Source organism: Sapajus apella, unplaced genomic scaffold (genome assembly GCF_009761245.1).
Source record: "Sapajus apella isolate SASKATOON/1434 unplaced genomic scaffold, GSC_monkey_1.0 scaffold29, whole genome shotgun sequence".
Taxonomy (NCBI): Eukaryota; Metazoa; Chordata; class Mammalia; order Primates; family Cebidae; genus Sapajus; species Sapajus apella.
Genome location: NW_022436969.1, coordinates 21,523,019 through 21,539,883, shown reverse-complemented (window position 1 = coordinate 21,539,883; position 16,865 = coordinate 21,523,019). Strand labels below are relative to the sequence as shown.

The following is a 16,865-nucleotide window of genomic DNA, read 5'->3' as shown; positions in this document are numbered from 1 at the left end:
TGTCATGGAATACTACTCAGCCATAAAAATGAATGAAATCAGGTATTTTGCAGCAACATGGATGGCATTGGAGGCTATTATCCTAAGTGAAATAATGCAGAAAAAGAAAGTCAAATACCTCATGTTCTCACTTATCAGTGAAAGTTAAAGAATGGGTGCTCGTGGGCATACAGAGGGGAGTCATAGACCTTGGAGATTACGATTTATGAGAGAGCTGGGATGGGGGTTGAGGGCTGAAAAATTACTGGTTGGGTACAATGTCTGCTGTTTGGTGATGGGTACACCAGAATCCCAGACTTTACCACACACGATATGTGCCCGTAAGGAATCTGCACTTATCTTTCCTAAATATATTTTAAATTTTTTCTTAAATTTAAAACTCTTTATCTTCAAATTTAACCGGCTATCCTGCTCTTTTATTTGTTATATCTGACCATTTTAGCCTTCAATAAGAGGATATGAAATGAAATGAAAACCTATAATGTCATTTAAGATATGACAAACCTTTTCTGTAAAGAAACTTACAGTAAATATTTTATTTATTTATTTATTTATTTATTTATTTATTTATTTATTTTAGACAATGTCTCCTTTGCCCAGGCTGAGTGCAGTGGCACTGTCATGGTTCACTATAGTCTCCACCTCCTGGGTTCAAGCAATCCTCCCACTTCAGCCTCCCAAATAGCTGGGACTACAGGTGCACACCACCACACCCCGCTAATATTTTGATTTTCTGTAGAGATGAGGTCTTACTGTGTTGCCCAGGCTGGTCTCAAACTCCTGGGCTCAAACGATCCTCTCACCTCAGCCTCCCAAAGTGCTAGGACTACAGTTGTGAGCCACTGCACCCAGCACTGATAGTAAATATTTTAAGGTTTACTATTCTCTGTTGCAACTCGAATCTGCCATTATAGGGCAAAAGCAGCTATAGATAATATATAGACAAATGGGCATGACTGTTAAATTTGAATTTCACATAATTTTCACATGCACCAAATATCATTCTCCTTTAGATTTTTTCAACTATTAAAAATATAAGCACCATTCTGAACCCACAGACCATTTGATAACAGTCAGCCTGCCAGTACTGGCCAGTACCCACCAGCAAATGCATTTTACTCATCCTTGGTTTACATAATTTTTATGCAGGCACAGAGTAAAATAATCTAAGAGCTATGAATTCTAACAACTTTTTTCCCAGGAACTCTTAAAATAGGCAGAATGTCCTAGAGTGCATTATAAAATTCCTTTTAATCTAGAATAATAATATTGGCATTTAATTTATTCTAAATGGAATTTAACTCATGTTTATTGAACACATTTAACAGGTCCTGTGGAATGGGAAGACCGAGAGGATGAACCGATCAAAAAGAAATCTGATGGACCAGGTAACATAATAAAGACAAATATTAGCTGTGGGAACTTTGAAAATGATACCCGTCCAGATGGTATATAATGGAAGGCTGCCTGAAGAATTGTGAACTGAACACTGCTCTCTAGACTGTGACTAAATAATCAGTATCCCTTGGAATCTCATCTCCACTGAGATTGCAAAATGACTCCTAAAAGCAGGCCCGGACTTTACGCAGTTGTATAAAATGTTGAATGAGAGTTGGTTTGTAAATTCCTTTATGCAAGCACCTATGAAAGAAGCTTTTAGGGATAAAATTCTTAATATCCCATAGAAGCCATCAGAATGGAGGCACACACACAAAAATACTGGCAATTAATTTTAAAAACACAGAAAGGAGGAGGTAAATAAGACTGGGGAAATTAGAGATATTCTAGAAAGTTGGGGCCAACCTCTTTATTAGGAGGGGAAAACCAAGCTGCAGTGAGTTTGTGACGTGTTCTGGATTCCACAATAAGGGACAGAGTCAGAGATAGAACCCTTGTCTTCTAACTCCCGGTCCATTTGTCACAGTGCCATTTGGGCTCTGCATAGTATGTGATTTGGGGGAAGGTATCTTTATGCAGGACGAAAAAAGGCAAAATAAAAGCCTCCAAGTGAAATGAACTCAATTCTCTCTAGCTCTCTAATCATGCCATTTCCTCGTCTGCTTTAGAGCACCTGTGCAGGTATCTATCAGTAGGCCAGGTGTCAGGCTCTTTGTCTCCCCACACAAATACTCCCAAGCCTGCCCTCAGCTGGCATGAAAGGAGACTTACTGAAGGCCACCGAATGCCCTCCACCATGCCAGTCCTCAAACCCAGGCTTCCATCTCTAGGTAATTGGACACACATGCGTGTGGACCTGGACACTCTATTATTGCTCCAAAGCCTCACACCATAACAGCAACCAACACTTCAGATCACATGTCTTATTTCTGAGGCACTTTTTCAAGAGTTTGGGGCATATTAATTTGTTTAACCCTCTCAAAACAAGGAACTGAGGCAAAGAGAGATTAACCAACTTAATCTCTTGGTTGTATTAATGAAGCCTATATAGCCACTAAAGGGTAGAGTTGGGATTTGAACCCAAGGAGTCTTAATCCAGAGTGTGTGCTTGTGATGAGTATCACATTGGGGTCACTACCTGAGATGTTGTCTCTTCATGCTGGAGCATCGGCTGTGGCATCAGTCACATCGGTGTCCCTGTTCAGGTGCCAGCTGTGATGAGTGTCATGTTGGGGTCACCACCTGAGATGTTGATCACCACTTGGGGAGGTCTGTCCTGCAGACCCTGACTCAATGATGAATGGATAAAATGTGCTCACACACACCATAATACAGTGAATCCGAGTGGGCTAGGGATGGTCATCAGCTGCTTTCAGAGGATGATTGCAGCTAACTGACAATCACTCGCTGCTCCCCTTCACATTTATTCAATATAGATGTAGTAACAGAGGCTCTAAGTTAACATGCTTGTGGATAATTAACATGGTTAAAAGAGTGCTTTTATGAATGATAAAAGGCCTTGGTTCCGAGGCCCAGAATAAACACCATTAACAGGTAATTCCCCTTCAACCCTCCCCTGAGAGGACCATCCAGGACAAAGTTTACATGAGTAAACAGTTAAAGACAAACGAATGTGAGATAAATTGACTTAACTGGGGAAGATTTATTATCCTAATCTTACTCTATGACTTGAAGTTCTAACTTAAGAGCTGGCTGCCTTCAGCCCATTCAATTAAAACCTTTCAGCCTTCCAAAAATTTGAGACTATAATCTATAGCTTTCCCTAACATTTCCCTAATATTTTGCCAGCCATCCTGAGTGAATCCCAACATGTGTTCTTAACCCCTGTGCCCTACTGTCCCTGTGGTTAAACTTGAAGCCTCATTTTCCCTGTTGGTGAGTGCACATGATTCATGTCTCCAGGGCAGCGGCTGTGGCCTTACCATCAGGCCCAGCATAGCAAAACTATGCAGTAATAATGTTTATCTTCATCCTTTCTATGAAAACAATTGTGAATATGAGAAAAATACGTGTCAAAAATATAAGGAGCTGCTAAAGTGCATTGATGGGTATAACTCCAAGTCTTTTATTCTCCAGAGACAAGCTTCCCTTCTATGTCTACACAGAGCAGCTAGAGACTCTATCTGAACGAGTGTGAGAACTACATACCTTGCTGACGATTTTGTCAAGAGTATGAGGAAGGTTGGGGAGGGAAATGTAGGTGCTTATGGCAGCTCCTGTTTAGCATCCACAGCGACTCGCTTCATTCGGCTTCAAGCAGTGGCTGTTCTCTTCTGTGTCTCCTCACTCAGCAAAAGATGCCCTCTCTTTTCCTTGCTTCCTAAATGTACCTCATGGAAGTCTCTTAGGTGTGACACCATTTGGAGGAGGTTTGGGTGTTGCCGGGCAGTGACAGCCCAAGTGGGAAGCAGTCTCACACAGAACATCAGACATCACTATATAGACATATTATATAAATGAGCTAGAGAAAATGTCATGAAGAAAATCAGAAAGAAGAGAAAATACAGTTAATATTCACTAAGTGAAAGTGGACCATCATAAAGCTCCTCATCCTTGGTATTACATGTGCAGGGCAAGAGCCAGGTCAGGCTTTGTAAAACATCCCTGTGCTACACAAAAGCAAAGTCAATGATATTTTCTTCCTTTAAAATCTTATTGCTTTTCTTCCTCTTAGATAATATCATCAAAAGGATATTTAATATTTTGAAATTTACCTGGGTCCTATTTCTGGCAACAGTGGACAGTTTTACTACTTGGCTTAACTCCATTTCAAGGGAGCATATTGATATATCTACAGTTCTAAGAATTGAACGATGCATGCTGACCAGAGAAATTAAGAAGGTAACACTATTGATGTAATTCTTTTTGCTTCTTCCCACGTTAAGAAGAGATGAAAAGTCAATGTCCAAAACTCCAGGTAGGATAAGACCAAATCCTTTCTTTCCAGGCAATTTTTGCGTAACCCCTTTGCTTTTCTGTATATTTAAATATATTCCACACTAGAATTAAAATAATCAAATGTACATGCACATGCACCTATACACATACACACACATCTCACAGGATCATGGCAACTTTTATTCACCCTATCCCTCCCCTCACCACAGTTTCCAGGAGTACAGACTTTGTTCTGGTTCTGTATCCCGAGAATTATAGTTTTAGTCTAGAAAGTGTAGCAAGTGTTTTTTTGTTGTTGTTGTTGTTTTGTTTGTTTGTTTGTTTTGCACATTGAAGTCTGGAAAATTTGATCTGAAACTTTTTTATAAAGTAGGACATATGCAGAATAACGAAATACGTGGTTTAAAAATTATATTTAAAAATAATAGTTCATTTCTTGAAAAGTTACTATGATTTAGCAAAATTGTCTACTTATAAGAAGACATTTATTTAGATCTAACTAGTAATATTGGAAACCACTTATTAAATGAGTCGACAACAATCCCCACTTGCCTAGCATTGTCCTAATCCTTATCCAGGCATGAATGGGTATGAAAAGCTGTCTGCGTTGAGAAAGGCCGGGTAGATATGCAGGCAGGTTCCTCCCTAAGAACTGTGCCAATGTCTCCATCTCCTCAGGGCAATGTTCCGACTCGGGAGAGCATCCACATGTACTATCAGAACCACATCATGAACCTTTCCAGAGAGTCGGGGCTGGACACCATTGACGAGCATCCCGGAGCTGCTTCAGGTGCACAGACAGCCCACAGGATGGATAGTTTAGATTCACATGACAGCATCTCCAGGTATTTCATGTTCTAACAATGGGTTTACTTTTGACAAAGGTAAATGAGGTGGATGCCATTAAATATAAGAAATGAATGTGTGAGGTGAAAGTTAATCAAAACCATGCATGGACCCCCATCCTCTTCCAGCTGTCTCCATCTGTACAGCAAACTAAAAGGAATATTGTCCTCATCCAGAAGGAACCAGATCAAAGCAGATATCAGTAAGACACTATTAGCTATACCCATATGACCCAAAGGCACAGTATAGAGATTTTCAAGCTGGAGGTAAGGAAGAATGATCCCTCCCAACCCCAAAGTGATTACTTGTGTCAAGGGCTACATCTTCAGTGATTTTCAAAATAGCTGATTCACAAAGTGTCTTCTACACTAGCATCTTCTGTTTCTATCCTTGATCTTTCCCTTCAGAAGTGTCACCTTAAGGTTTATAATAAAAATTCCCAAAAAGTATTCTGTTAGCTTCCATCTTCTCTGAGTTTACTATTGTATGCATTATTTCACAAGAGGATTGTCAGATGACACAGTGCTAATGGATTCGCCAGGGGCCAGCACTAAGCACTATACTGAGTTACCTCATTTTATCCTCTAAGCCCGTACAAGATGCATGCTCTCATTAACCCTGCTTTGCAAAGACAGAATTTAGTTACAGAGAGATTAAGAAACATACCCAAAGTCACACAGCTAGGTTGTATATAAAAGTGGACTCACAATCCAAAATCACGTGGTTTAGCTCAGAACCCAAGTTCTAAACCACCCTAGTATGCTGTCTCTCATTGCCTCTTCCTGCAAAGGCCAAGTTACTGCCTGTCCCAGAAAAGCCTCGAATTCTTTGCATTACAGTGTTGTGGATAGATGCTGACAACTGTACAGAGCTAGATTCTAAGTTAAGCAGGAGGCCCTCTCTTATGAGGAAAAATCAACTTGCTCAGAGTGAAGAGCTAGACCAAATGAATGACACCTTGTAGCCACCTTCACAGGTAAAGAATTGTGTCACTGAGAACATTCATGCTTCATTTTTTTTTTCATTAAACATGTTGAAAATCAACTATCCTGTGCCGAGCCCTGGGCTTGATTCTTGGACAGGCATCTAAAGATAAGAGCAGTCCCCTAAATGGTTTGAACCTAGGAAGAACTGAGATAAGGCTATTATGTCCTAAAATGCCTGCCCTGGGGAGTTCAGTAGAGATTGGTGTCTTTGACTGCTGGTCAGAAACTCCCGGATGGTGTTAGAGTCACAGTTTAGAGCAAGGCACTAATGACTCATAGAAGTAATTGTCCTTCACAAATTCTGGGTATATTTTCAGATGAAGTAGGAGAGGGAGTTGGGACCATTTTATTGATACCAAACCCAAAATAGACAACTGGATGTTAGAATTATAAACCAGGCCGGGCGTGGTGGTTCACGCTTGTAATCCCAGCACTTTGGGAGGCTGAGGTGGGAGGATCACGAGGTCAAGAGATCAAGACCGTCCTGGCCAACATAGTGAAACCCCATCTCTACTAAAATATAAAAAACTATCTGGGCATGGTGGCGCACGCCTGTAGTCCCAGCTACTGTGGAGGCTGAGGCAGGAGAATTGCTTGAACCTGGGAGGCAGAGGTTGCAGTGAGCTGAGATCGCGCCACTGCACTCCAGCCTGGCGCCTGGTGACAGAGCTAGACCCTGTCTCAAAAAAAAAAAAAATTATAAACCAAGCGAGGAGATGTAGGTAAAAAAAAGTTTTACCCTAAAGTGCTATTTAACTGTTGCTGCATTCCTGTATTTGAGCCTCTCTAATTATGCCTATTATTTTGCTACCCAATAAATATTATTGATGCAGATCCATATTTATTTGTATGAAAAGATCTTTGTGATATATATACACAGTAAAATTTATACATGTATTTAGTAAAAATTCAAATTTTAAAATAAGATGGATGCTAAGCCCAATTTAAAATATATATATTCATGCCTACATTAAATTAGAAGTAATATTTGTAGAGATTACACAGTGCATAAATATATCCCTGCCTGCCCTTCTAAAGTAGGTATTGATTATTTTAAAGTCTTGAGGGATGATAAAAGAGACTCTATTTTTCCTTTAATTTGTTAATAATCTTTGCTTATTTATAAGTTCCAAAGACACAGATATTTCATCTATTACTGTATATCTTTTGTGGAAAGAAGAAACATTTAGTACAGAAACTCTTTATGATTTCAAAGTCAAATATTTGTTTCCTAATTGAGATTCTGTTTAAAGTTTTAATTCGTAGAATAAAATAATTTATTATTAGAAAAATGTGTCATGATAATAAAACTTTATTTTTTAGTGTCTTTCTACCCAAGAATATGCATGTTTTTCAATTATTAATTTCTGAAACCATTAGTAAAATCAAAAGTTACAAAGAGAAAATTTAATGTCATATCTGTCCATTGGTGAGTGTTACCAGAGCCTCATTGTGTCTTCCTAAGAACTTCCTACAATCAATATTTTGAAAGGGGAGCTTCTGTCTTTCTCTTTGACAGATTCCATTCAGACAAAAGGCCATTCTTTATGATGAATTTAATTTTTATTTTTTGAAAACTGTTATAACCATTCTATTTAGAAGCTTTCAGATGTATTAAATTCATTCTTATTGCAACAATTCTCTCCCTACCAATAGATCAATGTATTTAAACTGAATCATTCTCTCTTTAATTTAATTCAATGCATTTAATTCATTTCAATGCTAAGCTTAAAATCTGTGCCTAGCTCTTCTTACCTAAGCTCTTACACAGTCCCTTCATTCTACAGGGACCCTGCATGGGCAAGTCTGTGAAAGCTGACAGGTTCATGCAGCAGGGTGGGCGAGAGCCGAGATTTGTCCGAGTGTAGTGGGCACTCAAGATGCTGACTGGTGCTGCTTCCTAGTTACAGGGTGAATGAAGGGAAATTGGAGAATCTAAAAGTTTCTAAATCTACCCACTTTAGGAATTATTAGTGATCAAACAACCAGTTTTCAAAAAGTAAGAGAATGATAGGATGAAAGGAATGCTGAGACTCTCTACACTTCCATGTCCCACATGATGTTTCTTTTATTCATTCATTTATTTTTACATAACATTCACATGCATCCCACTACTCTCAGCTTTGGACTGTGTTGCTCTGTATATATCCAATATGGCCTGGATCTAATATAAACTGTGTCTTTATTACTCCTAAATTCTAAAATAAAAGACTCAGACAGCTCTAGTGAACTTAAACAAAAGTCATGACCATATTCAACTGGAATCATTTCTTCCTGTGCAGTGAGAAATACGATCATATACATGTGTAGCATCGAGTTTGACTATTGCACCTTTGCATCTTTCTTCAAGAAAATATGCTGCCCCATCATGTGATTTGTAGAAATTTTCAAACGCCTTTTTTTTTAACCTCCCTTCTTACTTCATTTTATAATACAGAGATTTTTTTTGAATTTCCAAGTGTGGCAAGTGAGATTGGTAATGAATAGAATAGCCTTTCTTCATTAATTCGTGATGACACTAACAGTAATTGGTGACATTTTTTAATGAACTTCTTTTGAAATTTCATGAAGCCATATAGCCTCCCACAGGGAAAAATCATACATAGATACAAATTATTTTTCATTCAATCTCCAGGGTTTTGCAGGCCTCCTGAATATCACACATAGGCCTGGCTTGAAAAAAGCTGCTCTAGAACCAAACTCTGAATCAGTAGCCTCGGAGAGTATTTGAAGGTGAATTGAAAATAAATTTTTCATAAAATAAACATAGGTGAATCCCGTCTTTATGTCTTTTAACTGCATAATGGACAATATGCCCCATTAAGAAATTAAATATTATAAATCACAATTAAGGAGGAAAAAAACTGGTTAAAATGAAGTCAAATAACTGCCTCTAAATCTGACCTCAGATTGCAGACAGGAAACCATATTCACGATGAAAAATTGTGAGTTAGGAGGTAAACTCCTCGATTGCTTTTTGACAAAGACTGTCAAAATATCCTCCCAATTTTAAAATGGTCACTCAATAAATACAATGACTAGTAGGAAACCGGCACCTTTAGAATTAGGTTTCAATGGGTTTTTATTTTATTTTTCAGCCGAAAGAAAGGGGAGACAGAATAGGGCCCATCTTGTTGCCAGTAAAGGAGTTACCATACTTTCCCTTTTTTGCAGTGAGCCATATTCTTAGGTTCTCTGCTTTAGAAACTTTCAAATCTCCAAATAATTATTTGTCTACACTGGAGTCTCCAGGAAGCCATGCTGATTGTTGGAAAGGTAGTAACCTTCCCTAGAAGAGGCCCTGCAGTGGAAGTCATTGGGAAGGCTCTGGTGGCCACGTGGTTGCCACTCCCCAGTGAGGTTGCACTCACCTGGTGTGGCCATTGCCCTTCACGGCGCCTGCTCTGAGGCCAGTGGCATGAATTTTGCCTTTCAGCAGACAGTAGATGGGGTCTGGGTGGGAGCCTAGCAAGTGGATTTGTAGTCCCTTTGACTTAGAAGAATAGTCAGTTTCTTTCAAATCCGTATGTAAAATGGCAAACATTTTTTAATGGCTGCTTTATATAACCAGATAACATTACCATCCCAGAAAATATATTAGCTTAAATTGCTACAGAAAACATTCGTTAACATTCTCAGGGGCATTCCCAGATATGAAGGAGGTGGTTATTAGCTTAAATCTGTCCCCTGAGTGTTGTCCTGTCTTCCTGCACGCTGCCCGAAGTGCCTCCCAGTGGGGGGCCGTCAGGGGAGTAATGGCAGCCATTCCGTCGGGCCTGCTGTCTGGGCCTATTTTAATACATTTCCTCCCCGTCCCATTCACTTTTAAACTGTCCTGGACTGGGTGACTTATTAGTTGCCCTACAGGAAACCCAATTGTGTGGGACGGTGTAGTTTCTGAGAACTCCACCCAAGAGTTAACAAGATCAACAGGGATTTTGAATTAGAACCGTCAGTTCCCACGAAGAAAACCTAAGCAAAGTTTCAGGAGACTGCACAGGCTGTGAGGTTGCATATCTGCAAATATTAAATGAAATACAGAAGTGTGAAGTCTCTTCATCTCAGAAACATAAAACTGGGGCCCCAGAAAGGAGCACTGATTCATCTAAAACCCAACAGCCGATTAATGTCAAAATGTCAGCATCCCAGCCCTCACTTTGTTCATCCAATGCTTTTCTCATTTGTCTTGTTACTGTCTCCTCATTTTGTCCAGAATATGGTGACATGGTGACATCTAAAGGAGTTAGGGGGAGAAAACAGCCTCCATCACCTTCTAGAGAGTATTTTGGTTGCTCAAGGCTCTGCCCTCACTGCTTGCCCCTGTCTTGGCCACATAGCTGTGACATGGACAGCAGCACAGCCGGTCCCACTGGAGCAGTTATGTCTTGTGCTCCAGCATATGGGATAAAAAACTTTTTAACAGGTTCCATGAGAGAATAACTCAAATTCCCTCCTCCCAGGCGTGCCGTGGTCATTGCATCCTGAACGCCTTCCGCCTCTGCCCCAGGATCCTTGGCTGACAGTGTATGGCTGTGCAGGCCAGGCACCTAGTATTCTCCTAGTGAGTTCACTTGATGACAGAATTCAGCTTAGCAGGTTCAGCCTGGAAATCAGGCATTCTGTATCTCTAAGGGTCTGTTTCTGTTCCCTGGGTCAGCCAGCCCATGAGCACTCAAGTTGGAAGATAAAGTATTCCAGTTGCCTTCTGTAGAGGATCTTTGGGCTGTCTGTCCCTCTTTGGGGTTGAATCGTGTGCGGAAAGTGAAACTATGCCTGGGTCACACCTCTGTGTGCTTCCTCTCATGGGGCATCCTCCCCAGCAGCATCCTAGGCTGAATCTGCCATCCTCCCTCCCCACTCACTGCTCCGTTGGGTACCAGGAGATGAGGATTTTAGGCAGTGGGTTCTCGCCACCATGGCATCCACCAAGCCCTAAAACATGATGCAGAAAAAAATTAGGCACAATGAAAAGTTAACAGACAAAATGACCCTGCCATTGCTCAAGCTCCTTTGTTCTTTCCTTTACAGCCTTTTATTTTATTTCTGATGTTGGTTTATATACATGGCATATTAAACCAGCATCCCTACTACATGCAAAGCATCTCGTTTGGCTTAACTGAATATCACTCCAAAAATGGGGTGCAAAATTCAGTTTGTTGTCATTCCTGAGTTTCCCCTCTCTAATTTTGAAGACTGTGCTAAAAAGAAAAAAAAGATTGAAATCTTTTATATAAATTCTACATGAGCAGTTATTTCTGCTTAACCAAATTGGTTAATAAATGCTCTCAACTCAGGACTGCAAGCTCCAAATAAAGCGTATTTTCTTTCATTTAAAAAAACCCCCTGTTATGAAGTTTAATTATATAAATTCTACTTTGTGAGAAAAATATTGGGACTTGTCATTTTTCTATTTCTTAATCCCACCCAGAGAGCACCATTTTGTAATGTGTCACTAGCCAATACGTTTTTACAATCCAGTACTCTTGCGTTTTAAGGTCCTGCACACAGGTCCTTCCCTGTCCCCAAGCCCCGCTGCGGTGGCCTTCCTTGTCGGTGGTGTTGGTGTCATGTGTGGTTTGCTGCATGGCAGTGTGTTGGTCAGTTGATCCATGTGTAACCTGATGTACCACTTGGTGTTTTAACACTGTGTTTCTGTAACTGTTTGCGCTGCTAGCTGCTACACTGAAGCAACCATGCTGTTCTCAAGGCAGTCCACCCTTGATGATTTAGATGGACAAGAAATTCCTAAAACAAGCGAGCGCGCTCGGCCTAGGCTCCGTAAAATGCTCAGCATGGATATGTCCTCCTCTTCAGCTGACAGTGGCAGTTTAGTATCAAGGTGCTTAACTTGTGCATGCTTTGTTCTGTCATTTTAATCACCTCTTCCCCCGTTTATATCACTGCAAATATAAGTTCTGTTGACATATGTTTTTATTTCATTTTTATTTTAATAAACTGCATGACTAACAAAAGCATAACCACTGCCCTCTTTGAGATGTAATTGTTCTCAAGACAGCATTATATTAAACTAACAGCTCTTTAGTTTTTGACTGTTAGGAGTGTTTTTTTTTTAACTCCTTATCATAAACATTCTCCTCCATTTTTTCAGTATTTCACACTTTCCATTTTCAGAGACATAAGCATGTTTCCTTTATAATTTAGAGCTTCTGTGGACACCACTCAAAGGAGGAAATCTGTTAGCAAAGGTAGAAAACTTTTTCTCATGATTTAATCAAAAGATGCATGCAGTAGGAAGAAACCTAAAAATGTGTCATAGGTAGTCATTTTCAGTAAATATTGAATAAGTCTACATGTTATGTGCCTAACTGACATGACAGTCAGAATATAGTTTACCACTGGTTTTTAACAAGAAAATTATGCAGCACAATGCATCACCTTTGTAGCCAATAACTTGTATTTTGTGGAAAAATTACTGTGGCTTAAGTTCTCTCAAATCCCACCCTAAAACAGTATTCATTTAGAAATCAAATTATTTGCGTACAACCCCAAAACTCTTTTTGAATTGCCTTAGGATGGTCATAGAAGTCAGCAGCTACACTGTGCTTCTCCTGACATGAAAACAGCCCAATCCAAACTGAGTCTCATATTGTCGGCTCACAGTGGCAAGTCAGAGGGCATATTCTTTTCATTGGCAGCTGTATATCTCAATGCAGCCCTGCAGTACGCTGGCACCTGGCATTGACGGGAATGCCTTGCCATTTGGCAAGTCCTCTGGCAGGCAGATGCCTGCCATATCAGTCCATTTTCTTGGCCTCTGAAGGTACCCTCAGCCCCTTGGTGCCACAGGACATCCAAACCAGAGGGAGCGTGCTTAGGATTGATTAGTCCTACTGGCCATGAGATCTGTTGTGGGATTGGCTCCAGTAGTCTGGAAGTTCCCTGGGCAATGAGTTAATTGCATGGCTTTCCTAGGAGGGATATCTAATTGAGGTAAGTCTTAGCAAAAATCTGGTTTGGCCTGGCATTTCAACAGCCCCTCCATGATGTGCACACTCGAGGACACAACCCTGGGGATTCTGAACACCTGAGTGGGCATCAAAAGCTCGTGCCAATCTGGTTCTTCAGTTACAGGATGCCGGGAACAGCTCTGCCAAGGTTCATTCATTCATTCACTCATCTACATGTCTACACTGGCGTCTGTGACAAGAAACAGGGTACAGTCTATGCATTTGAGAATCTCAGTGTTTATGGAACGTAGGGGGTCACACATGCTATTCAGATCACAGTACATACTTCAGAGTCTAACACATCAACCTCCCACATCCTCCAGATTCCCAGTCTTCAGGTGGGCTTTGCCCCTCTCCCCTCCATGTGTCCAAGGTAGAGCAAGCCATGAATGTCACCGGGTGCCCTCTTGTCTGCATGGACCTGACAGGGAAAGTTAAAAGAATGAAGTAACAAAAGAAGGAGATGAAGGATATGAGAGAAAAGAACAGAATGCCAAACACAGGGAGTGAGGATAAGAGTAGAGAAGTTTCTGGGAAATGAGCACTTGAAGAGGAACTGGTAGAAGAAAATAAGTAAAGTTGTCGGGAAGAGAGAACAGAAGCGCACCCTGGGGTGGAGTGGGCAGCAGGAAGGGACAAGGATCTAGGAGAGCTCACACGGGGATAGTGGCTGGAGTCCCGTGGGGAAGGGAAGCCCTGGGCACAATACAGGGAGCTGGGGCCAGGGTGGAGGTTCCGCAGACATAATGCACAGAAATGCAAAAAATGCAAAGGATGGAAAAGCAGGGAGGAGGAACAAATGTGAAAGAAGGGTGGCATTTCTTATCAAGCACACAGCTGTTCAGTGTAGCCAGTATTTAATCATTCCTGGTCCCCACTTATGGTCTGGGCGGGTCTGTTGTGTAGGATGGAGGGTAGAATAGCTATGTGCTAAGACTTAGCCTCGGTCAAAACCTTCAGAGCATCTCCCCTCCAGAGATGCTCCTTAAAGCAGACGGAGCAGTGGGTAAGCTCTGCTGTGTTGATAGGGAAACAGACTTTGGAACCCGAGGCTGTGAATCTGGATACTCCACACTTGTTATGGGGGTGGGTTTTGCTCTTTGAGAGTCACGTGACTGGCTCTGGTTCTAAACTGTGTGTGTGCACTGTCAACATTTGCACTGGAGAGGCTGCTGTTTGCAATGTCTGCAGAACAGAAGTGATTATTCTAAAAGAACAAAGCAGATGGAATGCAATAAAAACAATGGGGCATTTCCTTAGGCGTTCTGATGAGGTCTCTCAGGCATAGGAAAGAGCCCCAGGAGTGTGGATGCTAAGACATGGGCTCTGTGCCCACCCTTTCTCCCGACAGCGAGCCCACGCAGTGCACCATGCTGTACTCACGCCAGGGGACTACTGAGACCATTGAGGAGGTGGAGGCTGAGCAGGAGGAGGAGGCAGGGAGCACGATGCCTGAGTCCGGGGAGGCCAAGGAGTATGAGGCTGCAGGGTACGATGTGGGAGCCGTGGGTGCCGAGGAGGTCAGCCTCACCCCAGAGGAAGAGCTGACACAGTTCTCTACCCTGGAAGGGGACGTGGAGGCCCCTCCCTCCTACAGCAAGGCTGTGAGCTTCGAGCACCTGTCCTTCGGCTCACAGGACGACTCTACAGGCAAGAACCACATGGCAGTCAGCCCTGATGACAGCCGCACCGATAAGCTGGGGTCCAGCATCTTACCTTCCCTGACCCACGAGCTGACGGCCAGTGAGCTGCTGCTGAACAAGTAAGGGTCCAGTGAGCAGATCAGACATGTATTCTGAAATCACCACTTAAACATATGCTTTAATTCTGCATACAGAAAAATTTGTATATAGAAAAAAGTTCACCTAGACACTTAGAGCAAATAGACGATTCCAGGACTTGGAATCGTCTAGAACCAGCAAAACCTGTCAGTAGAGCCTTGTGTTGACGTTTTTCTATAATAAAGTCTGATATTAGGTTATCTCTGAAGGAAAAATGGGGACATAGGAAGTGGGGGACACAGCAGGAAGGATAGTACTAAATGAAAATCAGCAATTTGAAGAAATTAAAGACAGATGTGGCCAGGCCCGATGGCTTACGCCTGTAACCCCAGCATTTTGGGAGGCCAAGGTGGGTGGATCACCTGAGGTCAAGAGTTCAAGACCACCCTGACCAATATGGTGAAACCCCCTCACTACTACAAATACAAAAAATTAGCTGGGCATGGTGGTGGGCATTTGCAATCCCAGCTACTCGGGAAGTTGAAGCAAGAGCATCACTTGAACCTGGGGGCAGAGGTTAGAGTGAGCCACGGTCACGCCATTGTACTCCAGCCTGGGCAACAAGAACAAGACTTCATCTAAAAAACAAAAAGACATATTATCACATGGTTTACTTTAACAGGATGTTTCACGACGATGAGCTTGAAGAGTCAGAGAAATTCTATGTGGGGCAGCCTCGATTTCTGCTGCTCTTCTATGCCATGTACAACACCCTGGTTGCCCGCTCGGAAATGGTGTGCTACTTCGTGATCATCCTCAACCACATGGTCTCGGCCTCCATGATCACTCTCCTCCTTCCCATCCTTATCTTCCTCTGGGCCATGCTGTCCGTCCCCAGACCCAGCCGCCGGTTCTGGATGATGGCCATCGTCTATACTGAGGTAGGTCTTGGCGCAGACTGCTGTGAATGGCTTCGGGCAGCTGTGCAAGGGGAAGCATACCTTGTGTCCCTGTGCCCTCTCTTGAGAGGGGCCTTCCCTCACCCTGGTCAGCTTCACATGGAACACGCAGTTCCATAGACATTCTTAGGTACACAAATCATACAGTACCAAGAGTTACCTAGCACTCGCAATTCTAAAAATCTTTTCACACTTCACACCTATCACACACAGTGGGTGCTGCCGTCATTCCCGTTTAACACAATAAGGACACAACATCAATGAGATTAAATAAATGGCCCAAAGTTGCCCGGCTGGTGAGGGGTAGGGAGGCTTTTGAAGCCTAGTTGCCTTTCCTAAAATATTAACCACTGAGATGATAAAAGGCTTCTGCAGAGCTGAGCACAGTGCCTGGCGCCGCAGGTGGTCCGGTGAATGGACTGAGGTAAGTTACACCGTCTAGCACTTAGAACATAGTTTGAATACATCATACATAGTTTTCATGTTTAAATGTAAAAGTAAATTTCCATACATTGCAACACAAAATTGTACAAGCACCCACTTAGCATCTGAAGGGTGGATGCCAGCCTGTTTACCTCCCATTGAGGTATGAGGAGCCTCTACTCACTCTTCTGGTACTGCTTTTCTCTCCTGCCCTGTTCAGCATAGACAGGATCACAAATGCCCATGAAAACCATAAAGGAACTAAAATAAAAGCTTGATATTCTTGGTGCCTGGAAGACTGTGGTGCTTTGTGTTCTCAGGTTTATGAAGAGACTGATTTTTTCCCCTGACTTGTAAGGAAAAGTTTTCCATTTCAACAGTGCTGTAATTACTTCTTAAACGACAGTGCTCATCCTAGATGCACACTCAAAGCCTAGAAGTTTTGCAGGTTATAAGTAATTCAGTAGCAAAATTAAAACAAAGTTATGCACTAAACCATCTCAAAAGTATTTGGTTTAAAGTATTGATAGCATGCATCTTGTTTCCATAAGGAAAATAAAGGGTGTGAAGTGAGATACATACCTATTGCTGAATTGGCTGATCCAAGTTAATCATTCCTAAACTTTGCTTTCATTACATCATTTC

General features: G+C 41.8%; 1 protein-coding gene across 3 annotated transcripts in view; it reads left to right on the top strand.

Annotated features, from left to right (window-relative positions):
• The window catches only part of PIEZO2 (piezo type mechanosensitive ion channel component 2), a 447,097-nt gene that overhangs the window by 400,225 nt on the left and 30,007 nt on the right, over nt 1-16,865 (top strand). For all 3 annotated transcript variants that reach the window (XM_032293399.1, XM_032293398.1, XM_032293400.1), the window contains 5 exons: nt 1,329-1,388; nt 4,094-4,260; nt 4,996-5,162; nt 14,469-14,879; nt 15,521-15,779. In XM_032293399.1, coding sequence (XP_032149290.1) covers nt 1,329-1,388; nt 4,094-4,260; nt 4,996-5,162; nt 14,469-14,879; nt 15,521-15,779 — 1,064 coding nt within the window. The remainder of the gene's footprint in view (nt 1-1,328; nt 1,389-4,093; nt 4,261-4,995; nt 5,163-14,468; nt 14,880-15,520; nt 15,780-16,865) is intronic.